This window comes from Pituophis catenifer, unplaced genomic scaffold (genome assembly GCF_029215685.1).
Source record: "Pituophis catenifer annectens isolate HBS135680 unplaced genomic scaffold, rPitCat1.0.hap2 SCAF_2, whole genome shotgun sequence".
Taxonomy (NCBI): domain Eukaryota; kingdom Metazoa; phylum Chordata; class Lepidosauria; order Squamata; family Colubridae; genus Pituophis; species Pituophis catenifer.
The window spans coordinates 279,209,482-279,229,858 of NW_027256882.1; the positions used below are offsets into that span (position 1 = coordinate 279,209,482).

Here is a 20,377-nt window from a genome sequence, read left to right on the forward strand (position 1 = left end):
CCTTGAAACCTGATGGTCAGGACAAAAAACACTAATTTACCATAAAAAGAGCCTTGGTGGCGCAGCGGACTAAACTGCTGTTAAAGTAGCACTTAGCTGCCAGCTGCCTGCAATTACTGCGAGTTCAAATCTCACCAGGCTCAAGGTCGACTCAGCCTTCCATCCTCCCGAGGTAGGTAAAATGAGGACCCGGTTTGTGGGGGTAATAAGCTGACTTTGTATAAAATAGAACACCGCTTAGGGGGGCCCAAAAAGCCCTACTAAGCAGGTATATACAAAAGGTATGAAGACTATTGCTTAATGCATTGTTAGCCACCCTGAGTCTCCGGAGAAGGGCGGCATATAAATCGAACTAATAAATAAATAAATAAATAAGTAAATAAATAAATAACCATATCAGTGCTGGAAATCTTTAAGAAGGAAAGACTTTTGAAAGAGGTCAGACATGCAGTGGTGTTTTGAGGTTTTGAAACAGGTAATTAAAGACGCATTCAGAATCAATATCGCATGTTCCACATCAGAGGTGGGTTTCAGCAGGTTCTGATCAGTTCTGGAGAATAGTAGTGGAATGGTAGTGGAAATTTTGAGTAGTTCGGAAAGCCGGTAGTAAAAATTCTGATTGGCCCCACCCCCATCTATTCTCTGCTTCCCGAGTCCCAGCTGATCAGGAGGAAATGGGGATTTTGCAGTAACCCTCCCTTGGATTGGGGAGGAAATGGGGATTTTGCAGTAACCTTCCCCTGTCATGCCCATCAATCCACGCCCACCAATCCACACCACGCCCACCAAGCCACACCCACAGAACTGGTAGTAAAAAAATTTGAAACCCACCACTGTTCCACATTCTAAATAGTCCATGACGAAAGTATTTCCATAGGAATGGGAAATGAAGAATTGAAAGTCTATGGAGATTCTCAATCATCCAGGTCATGGTTGTCCCAAAGCTGTTTTTCCAAAAAGAAAAGCAGGACTTTCTTTTTTATCCCCTTGAAAATGTTTTGCTTCTCAGAACTGAAGAAGCTTCTTAGATAAGAAGCAAAACATTTTCAAGATAACAAACTAAGAAAGTCCAGTTGCCTTTTGGAAAAGCACCTTTGGGAGAAGAATTGAAAGATTAAGCATAATTGAAAACTACTGTCCTACAACAGGAATAGGCAATCTGTGGCCCTTGTTTGTTCTCTTTTTCAACAGCCCTCAGTCAAACATCATAATAGAAATTCATCCATTTGCTTTTACTGCACAGAGAGTAAGATAGCAAGGAGACACTGAAGAAATTAAAAAAGAAAAGGAAGTTTCCTTTTTGATCCTTTTTTCTGTCCTATCCACCTTTAGGGTTCACTCCCCAAAATGTGCTCTGGAGAAAATCTGCCCTAAAGTAATAGCGTTATTTCTACTGTGAATACACACTATGTGTTCTCCCCCCCACACTCTCTGAGCATCACTTACTGAATCTATTATCAGCAATATTATAGTGGAGACAACTCCCAAATAGAGCAATAAAATGTGACAAATCTTTACAACAGCAAGAGCAAGCATCCATCCTAGAGGGATAATTTCCTCCTCATTTTGCAGTTTCACAACCCTGAAGTCTTCTGAGAACTAATCAATACAGTGAAGCAGACTACATTTTATGGAATTAAATTGGAATGTTGACAGGAAGCCCATTATAAAGCAATTCTATAATTAAGGCTGAGAATTGGTCTTTTAGAAATGCAGCCAACATCACAGCTTTCCTTTCTTCCAAAAGAGTACAAAATCTGACTAAAAAATCCAGATCACAATGCATTTAAAAAGCTCTGCTTTAAGACAATGTACATTGATAAACATGCTATGTAGCAGATGCATTGATTTCCCGTATAACTCAGGTCTAAGTAGCATTTCAATTATGGAGTCTTACTCCCCAAACATAATAGATTTCACAGTCCAATCATTTGCATCCTTACTCAGGGGTAAACCCCACTGGACTAAAATAGATTTAACCCTGAAGTGTTTTTCAGATTAGAGACTGCAAAATCTCAATAAACCTTAATAATTTAACTGAGCTTTGAACTGGGTAGCAAATCACATAAAGTTAGAAGGAAAATAATGAATCAGGATAAGCATAAATATTTTTTTTAAAAAAGAATCAAGATAAATATAAAAGAGAGAAATTATATGAAAAAATATTAGGACATTATTCTTTTATTATAACTAATTTTTAACTATCATGCTTCATAGTCAGTAAATTACAAGTTAGGATTATAAATTAATAAGATTTTAACTATTTGGACTGCAAAGCCATTCCTTGAAGACCTAAGGAGCTTGAAGACTTGCATGTGGCTCACTGAGGCTCTCCCCACATCTTCTGGGCATGCTCAGAAAAAGTGAAGAGATACTACTCAAGTAAATGAACAGAACCTTTAAGTACATCATAATAATAAAAGTGGTTAGAATGCAGTATTGCAGGCTAATTCTGCCCACTGCCAGGAGTTCAGTCCTGACCGATTCAAGGTTGACTCAGCCTTCCATCCTTCCAAGGTCGGTAAAATGAGGACCCAGATTATTGGGGGCAATATGCTGACTCTGTAAACCGCTTAGAGAGGGCTGTAAAGCACTGTAAAATGGTATATATGTCTAATTACTATTGCTATAATTGCAAGCACATCTTTGGAACAACTCCTCTGAATTGCTCCTCCAAATTTAGGCCGTTTGCACGGCCTATAAACAAACTGACATAACCTATAATTGCAAAATTGAACAGTATGAACTGAAAAAAAAAGCCTCACCCTTTAAAAATCCCAATTCTCAAAAGAGCCACAACATGAGCTTGCTGTAGCCACATGATTATTATAGGTTAATTCATTAATCGGAGCAGAACATTTGTAAACAATGCTTCCTTTATTAGAGACAAGATTTTAACCCAATGGACAGATTCAGATTATTTTACCTCAGTTTAATAAATCAATATTATCTATGAGACTTTCCACACACACCACTCATTCACACTTCCCATCATTGTTGAAGACATCAAGTTGCAAAGTCTCTAATGGTTTCCTGTTTTGTCTGAACTGTATGGTACCTGTGATGCAGCAAGCCAGGAAGATAAAGCAACCATTGTTTCCCAGTCAGATGAAATAGGAAGCTGAGGTTAATTGGAGGCCTGATTTCTGTCATATAACAGAAGGAGAGAAAATCTGTAGGCAGATGTCTACAAATAAGACATATGCCGATAACACGTTTCCTCCTTCAACTGCATGACAAAAATCAGGCCAGGTTATTAAGTTTAGACTATTTGTTTTTTATTCTGCCTTTATTTTAGTTAATTTAAGGCAGAACACATACTTAATGCTCCCATGTTTTGTTTCCCCCACATCAACAGCCTTGTTGGGCTGAGACACAGTGACTGGCCTAATGTCACCAAATTGGTTTTCATGCCTAAGGAAGGACTAGAACTTACAGTCTCTTGATTTTGGTGCCAGCATTTTCACCACTACACCAAACTGGTCTCAATTAGATTATCTCTAGTTAGCAATAGTATTTATATCTATTTGTGTCTACCAGCAGCAATCCCCTTTCAAAATATGAAGTAGACCAAACGTCTAACTTATTTTCAATCATAATGAGCCACTGAAAAAAACCCACGATCATGCTATGAAAGAAATAAAAGCACATGTTTAGCCTATGGTCGTAATACGAAATAAATGAGAGCACATGTTTATCCCAGTATGATTCTTTGGGGTTCACTGCTTAAGACCACAGAGATTCCAGCTGCTGATTAAACCTGCACACTTCAAGATTAGTCTTTTAGACTGTGATTAGCCTCAGCAATTTAAAGATGTATGGACTTCAACTCCCAGAATTCTCTAACCAGCATGGGAGAATTCAGTTCCGGGAGTTGAAGTTCATACATCTTCAAATTGCTGAAGTTGAGAAACTTTGTTTTATATCAATGGATGTATCATATAGTTAGTACAATACAATAGCGAAGATATGCTATGTTCAAACAGAAACTTACATCAAACTTGGTCGATGCCACTGTGTCGTTCTGTTATTATGATTGACATAGTAGGTGCGTCCAAGGTTGTCCACTTTCTCTTCCCACCCAGGAGGTAAGGGAGGTGGAGGTAATTCTTCCTGGCGCTGAGCGGGAGAATCTGCAGTGTCGACTACTTCCCAGCCATGCTTTAAAGAGGACAAATTAAAAAGTTACATTTAAAACCTGAAAGCCTTTATGGGTGATTTATCATTATAAACAATGGAAAGAATCTTTCTTGGCCTCTATTTCTGATCATCACATTAATCTAAAAGGGAGATGAGCCAGAATTTAAGATGATCCTTTAAAAAAGGAAAAACCGTCAGAAAAAGCATGTTAAGATGACATTCCCGAGGGAAAGATAAATTATTCGACAAAATATCTGTTCCACTTTACAGTCGATTGCATCAAATTTGTAGCACTTATACAGCAAACCATTTGGCTACAAACTGGACAAGATCTCACTCTGGTGAATGCAAGGATAAAGAACAGGGCTTCTGTCCATAAATCTAAGACAGTGATAGGAAGAATATGTTAAAGAAAGCGCTTCTCTAAATGCACATTGAGAGATGTGACTGCCGGGGATGTCAGAACTGCAAAATTCTCAAATCCCTAGCAGGAACATTAACTGAGTCAGGATAACAAACTGGGAGCTATTGCCTACTCTACAGCACATCTTTAAAGTGAAAGACAAGGGTGCAGTTTCCTAGTCATCTTAATCACCTTTGAAAGCAGTCTTATGCACAGCACATTAAAGTATGCATGGGGTTACCAGAGATTAAGCTGGAGTCAGCATTTACATACAAACGCTTATATATGGAGCATTAAACTCTGCAGAGTAGTAGAGTTTCTCCCACCAACCTCGCACTGCTAATTAGAAGAACAATTCAGTTCTGAAACACGATGCAGGTAGGAATGCATGCTTGCTTTATATCCTGGAAGAATAATTCATTCAACTAGGTTTGAAAAATGATGCTTCGTGCTAAAGAATTGTAAATAAAGGCCAAAATTGTTCCGATCTGAATTATTCATCCTGTCAATGATAAAAGTAAACTTATTCTATTTTCAAGGCTGATTCAGTCTAAACTGTGATGTAATGAGGGGGCTGTATCTATAATGGTATTGCTTTACCACTTTCTGAAGTCACAGCAGTCCACATATTGTAGTAAGATATTGGAGGCCTCTTCAGTTTTGGCAATGTAATTCCTCACCGTGACCTAACTAGGAGACCTGAAAAGTAGTAGGCTAATCCTCTAGACCAGGCGTTTTCAACCCTGGTCCATGGACTGGCACTCGTCTGGAGCCCTCTAGAACTGGGCCACGTAAACAAGCAAAGCCCCATGGGATCCAGGCAGTTCACAAAACTGCACCCCAGTTGATTAGGAGACTGGAGGCAAAAACATATGATGAACTGGGCATGGCTAGTCTAGTGAAGAGAAGGACGAGGGAGACATGATAGCAGTGTTCCAATATTTGAGGGGCTCTCAAGGGGTCAAGCTATTTTCCAAGGCACCTGAAGTCCAGACAAGGAATAATGGATGGAAACTGATCAAGGAAAGATTCAACCTAGAAATAAGGAGAAATTTTCTGACAGGGAGAACAATCAACCAATGGAACAGGTTGCCTTCAGTGTTGTGGGAGCTTCATCACTGGAAGCTTTCAATAAAAGACTGGACTGCCATTTGTAAAAAATTGTGTAAGATCTCCTGCTTGGACGGGGATTTGAACTAGAAGACCTACAAGGTCCCTTCCAACTCTGTTAATGTATTAACCCACCCCCATCCATAGAAAAACCCTCCTTCATGGAACCGGTCCCTAGCGCCCTAAAGGTTGGACGCCGCTGCTCTAGACCAATGTTTCTCAACTCTAGCAACTTTAAAATGTATGGACTTCAACATCCAGAATTCCTCAGCCAGCAATAATCCAGTCAAATTGGGAAAAAGCCCCCACATATATCTGTTTCAAAGGGCTTACCTCTGAATCTTCTCTCTGATCAGTGTCATCCTCTTGACCACCGTTTTTTGGCATGTAAGCCATCTTCAGCCTCAAAAATCCTTTTACTCGAGATTTGTGACTATAGAAGGAAGAAAAAGCCATTGTAAATATAGTTGTGATTTAGAATACTATACTCGTTGGAGTTAAATAAGCACTTTAAACAAAGGGAACAAACATATATAGGGTATATAAAAATGATCTCACCTTCTTGGCCTAAGAAGGAAATCTTTAAACGTATAAGGTCTTTCCATAGTTGGGTCTTCAGTCTATTGGTGTAATAAGAATAGCAAATAATTAATGCTGAAAGGGCAGACACCTAAATATCCTGGTGATAATAAAGCCTACGAGAATCTTAAATGATAATTAATCAGAAGTGCTGTTTTGGCATGGACAGCAGTTCCATAACTGAGCATTTCCACTAGGTGTCACCCTCAACGCCATTAATTGCTCAGAACCAACTATCACAATTTTGGGTAAAAAACCTGAGGGCTAGGGAGATAAAGACATACATTGTTGAGTAACAATTGCTATAAAATTACATGTGCAGGCATTCACTCAGACTTTCTCTTTAACTATTAATTGGGATCAAAAAACACATTTGACTGTGCATTGTCTAGCAAACTATAAGTCAGTTAACTCTAAATCAGGGGTGGGCAACTGTGGCCCTTTTATAACCTGTGGACTTCAACTCCCAGAATTCCTAGCCAGCTTGGCTGTCTCAGGAATTCTGGAAGTTGAAGTCCACAGATTGTAAAAGGGCCACAGTTGCCCAACCCTGCTCTAAATAATATACTAATAATGAAGGATTAACAAACCAGAATGGCTAACTTTACATGTTACAGTTTATCAAGTGAAAATACACTCTTCACAAAACAAGGTCAAAATGTAACTGAAAAAATATACAGAACTTGAGGTGGAAGCTCCAGTTCTGGACCTTGAATGGCCATTGCTCAGCGGCCTTAAAGTTCAATCCTTGATTTGTTCACATAGGTTTGGAAAAGGACATTGTCTGAAAATGTGGAAAACTGTTTCTAATATTGCTGAACAGATGAACCGGGTTTTTTTTAAATATCAAGTATAGGTCCACATCTTACATTCTTTCCCACTATCCACCCGACTCTCCCATAACAGATTTTTCTCATAAATCTTGCTTTTAATAATCTTCAGACATTTATTATTTGTGAACGAGCTGTGATAATGTTACGACTCAAAGATGTAATCTTTAGAATGGAAAGATTTTGCATGTTTCTTCAATAACTCAACATGTTCAAGCAATTCACTAACAGTTTAAAGCAGAGATCTGAGGATTGATTACAAAGAGTCTTCTCAAACAATTCACATAAAAGACCTGTTATGTCTATGGGAAAAAGATGTGGGCTTTCATGTGGAAAAAGAGAATGAAATGGAGAACAGTAATTCCGGTTTTAATACTAAAGAAATCCGTTTCAGGATGAAACAGATGCATTAGAAGAAGTTACTCAAGGGTCAGCTAGTACAGGTTACAACGCTGTTTCTAAAGGGGTTAAAGAAAAGGGCATTAAGAAATATTTCAGGCTTAAGTTTGCAAAACAGTTTACAATTCCACACCTACGTTCATTATCAGTATTTGAACAGGTGTCAAATTTAAATAAATATAAATAACAACAGGGCTCTTTCTATTTGAATAAAGAACTTGTTACTTAAAGATACCTTTACAGTACGTTGATTTTCTATCCAGCTATGGTTTCTTCCTGATATGGTTATATGATATCTACATTAACTATAATTCCCTTAGAGCTTTAGATGACGGAAGGTTGATTTGAAGATAGAGCAGTAATTAAACAGCAAACCCCAAGCTATATCGATCCCTAAAAATAATAGAACAATCAGAGCATTTCCCCAGCATTATTACCAAATTGTAATGTTTAAAATGACAGAAGGAAATGTTTAAACAGATGATTGGGCAGAAATTGTATTACCGGTCTTTAATTTTCATTCGTTTCACATATAAACAAATGCAAATCCAATTCAAGTTTTACTCTGGATTCTAGTCCTCATTTTGGAGGGCAAGGAGGAAAATACTGCGCATCCTTTAATTCTGGTGACACAGTTTGTCGAGAATGGCAGTCCCTCTTCAAATAATACAGTCTCGGTTGCAAAAGAACAGAAACAACACTTAGCTTCACTCTCCCATCAGTAACACTTGGACAGCAAATGGCCTTAACATGCTGTAGCAAATGACAATATATAAAAAGCACTTTCAGAAGGACTGGATGACTTATCATTATTGTTAATCATCATACTGGTGACAGGCCCTGCTGCGATAATGATTTTAAAACTCAGAAAATGTGACTGGAAGAATATTAAGGAAAATGTAAAAAAGGGAAGAGATGTAGCACGTAAAAAATAAACCTCAAAGTATAAAATAAAAACACCCTCAGATGGTTCCATCTTTTATGTACCAGTGCAATTACTGTACAAGCCCTCTCTCACAGGCCAATGGAAGAACAATAAATGAGATTAAAATTGCAATGCACTCTGTACCGTTAACAATACTGATAGGAATAAAGAGGTGCATGCTAATTAAAGAAATTGGAAAGATCCTGGGAAATGTGCTAAATTTTTAATACAGACACTTAACTCTAAAATGAAACTGCATGGACATGTCTTTAAAATCTGCAGTACTTAAGAAAATCGACTAGAACAGCTGCAGCAAAGACATACTAAATTCCCAGACAAAGATGAATTTATACGACTCAGGACACCAATGAAACTCCTAAAACAGTCTAGAATTGTTCTCCTTTTCCACTCATTACCAACTGCAAGTCTCAGCAAAAACTTCAACTCTTTCCTGATCCAATATTTTAGTTGTCTGTTTAATACCCAAAATTTAATATCCAAAGGTTTCTTTATTAAAATACTTTGGCACCGACTCCTTCCCTATAGGACATGATTCAGTTTCATTTATGAGGAAAAATAACTTTCAGAACTGGATTTGTATGTTATATGCATATGTTATATAACCAGCAAAAATATCGTTCTCTAGTAAAGAAAAAAACTCAACTAAGAGTAGCCAAAACGTATCAACCAACATGTCCGTAACAGAGAAGCATCTGTTATTGGATACCTCCATAATTTATTCTACACCCTTCTGGAAATTAGATATTTACTTCTTTACTGGACCACCCCAACTTTCAGCCTCTTAGAGAACTATAATACCCAAGGCTAACACAAATATACTGGGGGGAAAAACAGCTGAAAAAGCTGAAAGCAGTAAATTAATTCCTAAAGAACAGCTGCCTGGCAAATAATGAAAAGTCTCCATCTAATCTGTTATTTAGACTGCAGGGTTATATAGTCCTTGAAATCCACTATCAAGCCTCTTCCTTGACCACCCACTCCTCATAGGTTCCTGGTTTTTCCCCCACATCAGAAAGATGGGAAAGGAGGCATTTTAGGGACTAGGTAGAGATGGACCTATCAACAACCTCAGATATGCAGATGATACCACTCTAATGGCAGAAAATGAAGAGAAACTAAAGAGCCTCTCGATGCAGGTGAAGGAGGAGAGTGTAAAAGTTGGCTTGAAACTCAACATTATGAAAACTAAGATCATGGCATCCGGCCCTCTCAATTCCTAGCAAACAGATGGGGAAGAAATGGAGGTAGTGACATATTTTATTTTCCTGGGCTCCAAGATTACCGCAGATGGAGACTGCAGCCAAGAAATTAAAAGACGCTTGATCCTGGGGAAGAAAGCTATGGCAAATCTAGACAGCATACTAAAAAGCAGAGACATCACCCTGCCAACAAAAGTGTGTATAGTCAAGGCTATGGTTTTCTCAGTTGCAATGTATGGCTGTGAAAGTTAGACTATAAGAAAGGCTGAGCACCAAAGAATTGAGGCCTTTGAACTATAGTGCTGGAGAAGACTCCTGCGAGTCCCTTGGACTGCAAGGCAATCAAACCGGTCAGTCCTAGAGGAAACTCAAATACTTGGCCACCTAATGAGAAGGAAGGACTCACTGGGAACAATTGAGGGCAAAAGAAGAAGGGACAGAGAATGAGGTGGCTGGATGGAGTCACTAAAGCAGTAGGTGTGAGCTTAAATGGACTCCAGAGGATGGTAGAAGACAGGAAGGCCTGGAGGAACGTTGTCCATAGGGTTGTGATGGGTCGGACACGACTTCGCAATTAACAACAAGAGATGGACCAGAAGGGGCCAATCTAACCTTCTACCATGATTCTATAAAAAATTTACACAAGCCCTTTTCTGAGCATTAAATACATGATATTTAGATTAAGATGCAGGTTGGATAAAAAATCGATGATCTATTTTAAAAAATAAAAAAAAATCAGATTTTTTTAAAATTTAAATCAGATTTTTTAAAATTTAAATCGGATTTTTTTGCTTTTTATTAAATTTATTTTAATAAAATACTTTTGGAGTAAAAATCTATCTAAAGATAGTTTTCTATTTAAGATCCATTAATAATTTAATTTATTCAGCATGAAACAGAGCTTAGTTATGTCGCATGAGGCTGTATATTCTGCAATATTGGGACTGTTGGTGAGTCAGGAGTGGGTCAGAGGAGGAGGCGCTGCGGGACAGAGATAGCAATTGCTCTTTAAAAATTATGATTTAAATCGAGTTGATGTAAATCAAGCTTTTTTACTAGTGATTTAAATCATGGTTTAAATTGTGATTTAAATAGACTTGGTTTAAATCAAATCCACCGTTAAGATGCAATCAATAAATTTGATACTGGTGGAAAAAAAGTACTCTGGATTTTCATTGTATGCAACAATTTGTCTTCTTAGTAGCCTGCTGGAATTTGCTAGCCAAGATCTCTAACTGCCAGCATGAGGTGGGAAACGTCCAAAATAATTCTCCATAGTTTATTTTCAGTGGAACAAATTCCATTTTTAGAAATGCATTATTTAACATCATCGCTGATTAGTATTATATAAATGAATGAATGCACATTTGAATTGGATGCAAATTTAACAATTTGGCATTGAATACCACAAACTGGAATAAGAGGAAATTACTATTATCATCTATCTGTCTCTACAAAGCACATAAGAGATATGTGCACGCAGCTGTCTTCAGTGTTCAACTTTTTTTTCTTAAAAAATCTGAACAATGTAAAGGAATTGTTTTGCACTGAGTTACCAAATCTAACTATGTCAAAAGTTGTATTTAGTGCTGGTTATTCTGTTAATGAGAAATGCCTGATAGTGGAGCAGAAAGAACAGCATATGAATAATGTGACTATTTCATCAATGCCACAAAAATTTCCCTCTTCATCTTAACACAAACCAGTAAGTAACTCATCATGGGAGGAAAAAAGGGGGAAAAGATTGACTTTTTTCTTTTCAGTTGTTTTAACTGAAATATCCTAAATCTCTTTCTTAAAAGATTATTTGTTAAATTATTTAGTATGATTATGGTTCATTGTACAGTCAGCCAGATTTCAATTCCACTGGATATGGAATTGTTATCTCCTAGGGAGTCCTTCCCAAGGATCTGGGATATAGTATTTTTTTTTTAATGTTTCAAATAAGGGACGTGGTGGTTCAGTGGCTAAGGCACTGAGCTTGTCGATCAAAAGTTCGGCAGTTCAGTGGTTCGAATCCCTAGTGCTGCGTAATGGGGTGAGCTCCCATTACTTGTCTCAGCTTCTGCCAACCTAGCAGTTTGAAAGCACGTAAAAAATGCAAGTAGAAAAATAGGGACCACTTTGGTGGGAAGGTAACAGCGTTCTGTGTGCATTTGGCGTTTAGTCATGCTGGCCACATGATCATGGAGTCGTCTTTGGGTAACGCTGGCTCTTCGGCTTTGAAACGGAGATGAGCACCGCCCCCTAGAGTCAGGAACAACTATCACATATGTGCGTGGGGAACCTTTACCTTTTATGTTTCAATACTATGTATTGAGCTCTGCAATACATGGTATTGAGACACAACTCCACTCCAAACACTTTGGCCAACTTACAACAGCAGGCTATACAATTAAAACAATTAAAAACATAACACAACATAACCATCTTAACTAAAAAACAAAAATAACAATACAAGAAAACAAGGCAAGGGTTTTATCAACATAGTCTTTTTAGTTCTGAACCACTGCAAGCCAATGGTAAAAAGAAAAAAAAAAGATTTTATTCCACAGGCAAATTGAAAAAAAGAATGTGCTAGAATTCATATGCAACCATAACCATTTGACACTGGAAAAATAGGCCGTAAAAACATGCTAGTTTTTATTTAAATTACTGGGTTTGCTTCTTAACCAATGTTATTACAAAATGTTCACACTTCCTTTTTCTTCCTGGTAAGATGAGTAAAACCCCAAAGCATATGAAAAAGGAAAATGATGAAGAGACTGCCTACATTTATAGCAAAATTCGCATTTTTGCTCAGTTTAAGTTCTGTTTATAACTGTTAAATGAGTCTATAAAATTAGCCTATAACTTATTCAAGTTTAAATAAAAATCTGCTATATACCTATGAAAACATTAAAGTACTGCAGTTTTGGCAGGCATGAACAGTCAGATCCACATGTGAAGAGTTCAATTAGCTATTTTATTGCTCGTGCCTGTAACACAGGAATATTCTCAGACTGGCAGTTTGAATTTGAGCCAGACTAAATAAGGTTCAACAGCATTCGGAGTGAGGGGTGGGTTCGGACCTTGCCCTTTTGTGCCTATATAGAGATTCCAGACTAATTCCCGCTTGACTCCTCTCCCGGCTCAGCCAGTCTCTCTCCAACAAATTTAGACAATGGATTTTGTCATTTTAACGGTTCATCATAAATCATAATTGGGATGGAAACATGATATTCCCATTCGATTAAACAATAACAGTAGTTATGGAACATCTACAGACACTTCATATTTTCAAATTCTTCAATTCCACTACTTTTTAGAATAAATCATGGTGCTGCATTGAATCCAAACACATATGAATGCTAGATAAAATGTCAGATGTAGATGTCTACAGGCAGTCCTCACTTAATGACTGCACCATTCAAAGTTACGACAGTGCTGAAAAAGTAACTCACATTTATGACCATCACATTTAAAATGCATGGATTTCACTTCCAGAATCTCCCAGCTAGCATGCATGCTTGCTGGGGAATTCTGGGAGATGAAGTCCACACATCTTAAAGGTGTCATGGTTGAGAAACCCTGCTCGACAAGGTGAACTTTGTGGATTTCTAATGAATAACAGTAAAGATCTTACAAATTCTGCCTACTTTTGACTTAGATCACTCTTGATTTACCTTCTACAAAATAGCGAGGCCAAACCAGTAAAAAGTTCTTACCGGAAGATGATTAAGTGGCACATCCACTTGACCCAGAAAATCGTCTCTGGTCTGTTAACAAAATAGAAAAGATTTAGAATGATTTATTATTAAATCAGTATAGTCACTGACATTAATATCAAGTCAGTTTTTAAAGCCATCTTAAATTATACTTTAATTATTGTGCACTTCGAAGTCTTGGCTTTGTCAGAGAATTTCAGTTACCTGTGTTTCATATAATGTTTTTGTCCTTGAGCGACCTGATTAAATATATACAGAGACAGACCCTAAAGCTAATAGTAGAGGGAAATATTTTATTCCACCTGTCAATTTCAAGCTACCGGTAGTCATACACCCCCCCCCCCCCCGCCGCAGAACTGAATCTTGAAGGTAAATGAAGTCACCTGATCATTTTATCTTGCTTGATTCATTTCAAAACAAGCGTTCTATTCTTGAATGATAACATTTGATAAAGAGAACAGAAAGACAGTAATGTTTATTATACATATGTGCAATGCACACTCCAGGGGGTTCCCAATGAATATTAGGAATCTCATGCTGGGAAAAGCAAGTTATTCTGTCTGAAAAGATTAATGTCTCATTTAAGAATTACATAGACCCTTTCACTTCCTTTATATCATCTTCCCTGTTCATTGCAATAGAGATATCTAAGTGATATGGAAAGGAGGAGGAGGAGGAGGAGAAGGAGGAGGAAGAGACGATACAAAGAGAAATTAATGTGTTTACAGTATACCTGAAAACTAGGACACCGCATCAAAGTTTGGGTCCCAGTAACTTAATATTTCCTTCCTGTGAAGATCTCCCCAACAAGAATTTTCTAGAGATGACAAGAATTGACTTCTGCATAGGAAAAATGCTCTGCTATTTAGCTACAGACTATATGTGCTTGACAGTAAATTCTGGATTGGTAATGCCTCCCAGTGGACAGTTTGAGGCAACCCCCAAAGAAAACAGACATTTTAGGAGTGACAAAACCAATTGCTAATGTATTGCTAATGGACTGTATTGCTCAGATAGGGAGAAGACTCTAGTCTATAAACACTACTGAAATTAAACCAACTGTCAGTCAGTCCAATGCTAATGCTGATTGGATAGGGACTGGAAGAGGCTTGAAATAACATTATGGCCTTTCTCCACATGCATCTAAATATGGATAAAATGTCTCCTCAAATTTTTCCCGCCATCCTTGTGGCAGGCCGGCTTCTGAACCAACTTTAGGGGTTAGGTCTGGAGGTACAGTCTGCTTCTTTTAGGATAAATCTCAGCCACTTATGATAGGATGGCTTGGCACTTTTCCTGTTCCCATTTAAAATCTACATCAGGGCTGTCAACCCCGCGGCCCGTTTGCTGGATGCGTCATGCACTGGCCACACCCATGCCCGTTAGTGAAGGGGAAAAAAATAACGATACGTCACATTATGCCACGAGTTTGACATCCCCGATCTACATGAAGCCACTGAATAAGGTCATTCATTAGTATGGGTTGCAGCTAATGATACATCAGCTACAACCCATACCTCAGCTACTCTGTCCTGGTATCTGGAGGCTGTAGGTCTTTGGTGAGGAAGAACAGCTTCTGGCAAGATTGAGTAACTTTAGTTTTTAAAGCTTCCTGGATCTAGAGATTTTCCATCTTTGATTCTGATTGGCATTGCATTCCCACAGAAACAACTGGTGAGCAAATTAGGTGTAGGTCTGGACTCATGGCTCGTTGACTCCTAAGGAGCAGGGGGCAGCTGTGTTCAGGAGGGCTATGGACACTTTACATTGTCCATGAATTGTGCCCTTTCCTGGGCCAAAGAGCACTACACATGGTCCCTCATGCCTTCATCCCATGGTCTGTACATTCTGGACTATTGTAATGCACTCTACATGGTTTACCCTCGAAGAACATCTGAAAATTGCAAATCGTTTAAAACGTAGTGGTATGGGCAGTTAGAAGGGACACGGTGGCTCAGTGGCTAAGACACTGAGCTTGTCGATCGAAAGGTTGGAAGTTCAGCGGTTCGAATCCTTAGTGCCGCGTAACGGGGTGAGCTCCCGTTACTTGTCCCAGCTTCTGCCAACCTAGCAGTTTGAAAGCACATAAAATATGCAAATAGAAAAATAGGGACCACCTTTGGTGGGAAGGTAATAGCGTTCTGTGCGCCTTTGGTGTTTAGTCATGCCGGCCACATGACCACAGAGACGTCTTCGGACAGCACTGGCTCTTCGGCTTTGAAACGGAGATGAGCACTGCCCCCTAGAGTCGGGAACGACTAGCACATATGTGCGAAGGGAACCTTTACCTTTACCTTTTGGGGCAGTTATGAGTGCTTCCTATTCACCCATGTTACACCTTTATTAGGGGAGTTGCACTGACTAGCTCTCAAAGGACTTCTGGATGCAATTCATAACACGGATCCTGGATCCTTGAAGGACCACGTCTCTCTGGCTCTTTCCCTTTGCCTTATAAAATCTAGTGAGAGGGGCATTCTTTGGCCTGTCAATTAAAAATGCCACCTTTCTATCTGTGAATCAGCTATTGTTGAAGTGGGATTAACCGGGGGTGGGGGGATGCATCCAGAAGCTGATCACTGGAGCTGCCAGGTAAAATGAGAGAAGCTCTCCACTCTACTAAGAAAATTCTTCTCCCTATGGATCAGCTGTCAGGTTTGGAGAGATATCAGGTTCTGCAAATAAATTACCTGGAAGTCTAGCCATTCCCCCCCCCCCAAATGTATGCCCTAGTTACAACAATCTTGTGATCGGTAAATGGCTTTTCATGCTGTTAACAGAAAGCAGGAGGCTTTTAATTTTTTTTTTTTAATTTTGATTTATATGCCGCCCTTCTCCGAAGACTCAGGGCGGCTTACAATGTGCTCAGCAATAGCCTTCATCCTTTTGTATATTTATACAAAGTCAGCTTATTGCCCCCACAACTGGGTCCTCATTTCACCTACCTTAGAAAGGATGGAAGGCTGAGTCAACCTTGAGCCTTGGCGAGATTCGAACCCTGCAGTAATTGCAGGCAGCTGGTCTTAATAACCAGCTTAATAACAGGGTGCCTTAAACCCCTGTACTACCAAGGCTCATTGTTTTACCAATGATCTTGCATCTCCAAATTCATACCGCCATCGCCCAATAGCACGCCAGCATGGGGGCTATACTCATAAGACAAGAAAGTCACTAGTGAGCATAAAAAAACCCCTATTTCGGGAATGTTTTCTGCCTGCTCAAGAACGACTGGGAAGCATTTTAACTAAGCCTGTAGATAGCATTTATTTTAAGATAAAGAAGAACAGAGAATCCATCTCTAATATCTGAGAATATTTCAGCATGTGCAAACAGGAAGGAAATACAAAAATGCTGTAGCACAGAACTCTGCACAGCTATTATAAATAATCTCTCTATTCCCATCTGGAAACCTGAAAACTTGCAATCTCAGCAAGTGCAAATTCAGAACCCAAGAGGCTTTTCACTTTGCAAACAGATGTCCATAATGCAATTAATATCAACAAAGGCGGATAGAGCATCATGTCACAAAAATGTTTATTCTCACACGCTTTAGAAAGCTGATGTTTTGCTTGTTCGTATGTTTACATTTTTGTTAAACGTGGCAAGTATTTTTAAATACAGGTCTTTTTTTCCCCCCATTACAGAAAATTTAAGACTTTGAAGGAGAGAATTGTACATGTCTATGTAACTGGAATTCAGGTTTACCAAATACTATAGGACAGAGTTAATACAAAGCATTTGGAAACATGTAGTGTAAGCTAACACAATGGCTAATTCTCACACTCCATTAAATCTTAATTTGTTTGGTTTGGATTTAATGTGAGGTGTGAACTCGCTCGTTAGGGTTTAGCATCCCACACAAACATGTTGTGATTTGCTTAAGAAAACACAAAAATAATTCTGGCTTAGTGTTATTCATGGGAGCAGTCAGAATATTATAATCTTAAAATGCATGTCAGTTTTACCTTATATATGAACTGAAAATAACAACGTATTTATTCGTTAGCCTATTTTTTAAACTAGAAAAATCTGAAAAAGGCTTCTTGAACTATTTGGAATAGGATTTCCCACTTTAAAAAAAAAAAAAAGACTTTCCATTTTTATTTTGCTCCTGAAGAAATAAGGATTCTGTGCACTTCTATATATCCATGCATATCTCTCCTAATTGTGTTATTTTCTATTATGGAAGGACCTCTTAAAGGCCTACACCCATCATACAGAGAGAAACCTCACCATACACAAAGGAACTTCTCAAAGCTGTGAACCATCTCACTGGTGTTATCTGCATAATTAATGAAAACAGAATCAACCTTGTTAATGGCCCAAGGCCACTCTGCTTTGCCTTTAATTTGCATCATGGATGTACCCCTTGATAAAAGTAGATTTTGAAACCATTTAAATTGCTATCTTCTTGTAATAAGAATTAGGTTGTAAACTACCCCTAACAGCTACAGTATTTCATTCTCAGCATGGTGTCCATAACTTCAAGCTTCCCGACTGTGAACACATTCAAACCTGCCGCTATGAATAATTTGAGAATGCAAACAGTGATTAATCTTCGTATACCCTGTTGAAATTAAAGTCAGACTTAGTATGAGCCAGACTTATTTTAAGCATTATTTGTTGAACAGCTACAGTGGACTGGTTCAACATAATCCTAAAGCTCCTTCACTTGCCTGCTTGCAATAGTATAATGACCTCCTGTAGCCATTGATCTATGACAGGGGTGTCAAACTCGCAGCCCGCGGGGCAGATGTGTCATGTACTGGCCATGCCTACTCCCTTTTTAGCGAAGGAGGGGAAAAGTCGTAATATGTCACGTGATGACGCGAGTTTGATACCCCTGGTCTAGGAGACAGCCTAAAAGTGTTGCCTTCAAACTTCATGTTACGTTCCATCTGTGGTGTGTTTCTGATTTTTATGCTTCCTGTATAACCAAGAGCAACCTTAATATGGACTGGAATTATGGAATACCAACTGGTTGGAATATACTTTCCTTCCTTAGCGGCTTTGATTCAAGAATTTGTCACTTAACACTATCTCCTATCCCATATAAGTATATGCAGCAAGAAATGCCTGATTGGATTCTATATATGAGTCCGACTGAACGTTAGCAAAAACTTCCTAACCATTAGAACAATTTGACACTGGAATCAATTACCAAGCTAGGTGAAAACTCCACTTTGTTGGAATTGCTCTGGGAGAGGATGAGCATTCAATCTGTTGTGGATATTTTAAACTGGATTCTTGCACTGAGCTCGGGTTGACTCCGATAACCTCAATGACCCTTTCAATTCTTATACCCGAAGAAGAGGGAGAAGGAAGGAAGGAAGGAAAGTAGGGAGGAAGGGAGGGAAGGAAGGAATTCTAATTCACTTTAATTAGCAAAATATTTTGAGCTACTTTTTCCGTCCTTCTACATTTATATTCCCATTTCCCTCTTCTCCTTTTTGTCTCCTTTTTATCTTTTCGTCCACCTCACTTCATATAAGCTGCATGGAGCAATGTCCCATGTTTTTCCCCCCCTTATATTGTTTTAAATGCTGCTTTGAAAATTGATGTAATACAGTGAACGCAAATAGAAACCAGGAACTATGTTGGTTCAGGTATTGCCCCAGGCTAATTTCTGTTTCTATAAGGTTTTCTGAATTCTACTTGGTACATTCATGGGGACTGTAGAGATTCTGGGCGACCTAGAAATCCAAACAGGGCCAGCTTTGGTTAAGGTTTAGATGGGGAAATAATCTGGGAAGTTAGATACCATATACAGAAGAGCAGGAAGCCAGGAAAAGGGGCGGAAAACAGAATAAAGCAATGACAATTCATTTCTATATCACACCAGGAAAACTGCATGGATGTATCTGCGTAAGTCATCAGGAATCATGCGCAACTTGAAAATGATTATACATTCTTTAGGTCTAAATGTATCACAGTCTGCCTAAATTAAACTCTGCTTCTTCATCCTAAATAAAAACTAAAATTAGACCTTCTGTAGTTTGGCTAGGACATTTACATTCCACAGCAGTGTCCATATATAGCTCCCCAAAGAGTGCTTCCCAGCCTCCAGGGAGGATGTGGCCGTCCACCATCGATGGACCATTGCTTTGGAAGTTTGATGTGATGTGCCAAAATAGGGCTGATTGTTTGGATATGATTGTCTGGATGAGATGTGTCCAGTTGTTTCTCATGGCTTCCTTTTTCTTGCATGCTGTTTATAGCATTTTTTTTTTCCTGTTGGAGAAGGTCCTGTGCAGCTGTCACTGTTGTATTGGATATATAGGCCTAGTAGGTTGTAGCAAGAGCTCTTTTGGCATACACACAAATTGACAATTAGACCTTGGCTTCTGATGTACTCAATTATTATGTCAAACGAGACATAATCCCATTATTAGCTATGTAAGAAAAAGTGAGAAAGATTGAGGGCAAAAGAAGAAGGGGACGACAGAGAATGAAGTGGCTGGATGGAGTCACTGAAGCAGTAGGCGTGAGCTTAAATGGACTCCAGAGGATGATAGAGGACAGGAAGACCTGGAAGAACGTTGTCCATGGGGTTGCAATGGGTCGGACACAACTTCACAACTAACACAACAAGAAAAAGTGACCTGATTTAAATGTGGGGTACAGATCATGGGATGGTCAATTGAGGTCTATGAGATGGTTAATCAACTGTGACATTCCCACATTCGCAGGGCAGAGCCTGCTTGGAACCTCAGCCCTGGCTTCTCGTGTACCTTGACAGTCTATTATAGAGCACCTTGTCAGTGATTTAGTTCCCACCATCAAATATGTTCTTTGGCTGCTGGGTTAGCAAGAATGAAATGAGCAGATTCACTATGACATAACACAAGGGAACACCGCCCCCCTCCCAAATTTGTCAGAATATATGCAGTCTCCTTTCCTTTACATTCGTGTTCGTGTGTGTGTAATATACAGGTGTATATTATGTTCCTGTATATGAGATTTTACTTGACTTTTATCCCTTGTTGAGGACAGGAAAAATTCTCCAATTTTACATAATGAATATTTTGTGTAGCATTTTTATCATATTGACCACTGGAAGCAACCCG

At 38.7% G+C, this 20,377-nt stretch overlaps 1 protein-coding gene across 4 annotated transcripts in view; it reads right to left on the minus strand.

Moving 5' to 3' along the window:
- Positions 1-20,377, minus strand: part of NEDD4L (NEDD4 like E3 ubiquitin protein ligase) — a 143,964-nt gene that overhangs the window by 68,265 nt on the left and 55,322 nt on the right. For all 4 annotated transcript variants that reach the window (XM_070938922.1, XM_070938921.1, XM_070938920.1 and 1 more), the window contains exons 2-5: positions 13,314-13,364; positions 6,212-6,273; positions 5,987-6,086; positions 3,995-4,161 (exon numbers count right to left, since the gene is read on the minus strand). In XM_070938922.1, coding sequence (XP_070795023.1) covers positions 3,995-4,161; positions 5,987-6,086; positions 6,212-6,273; positions 13,314-13,364 — 380 coding nt within the window. The remainder of the gene's footprint in view (positions 1-3,994; positions 4,162-5,986; positions 6,087-6,211; positions 6,274-13,313; positions 13,365-20,377) is intronic.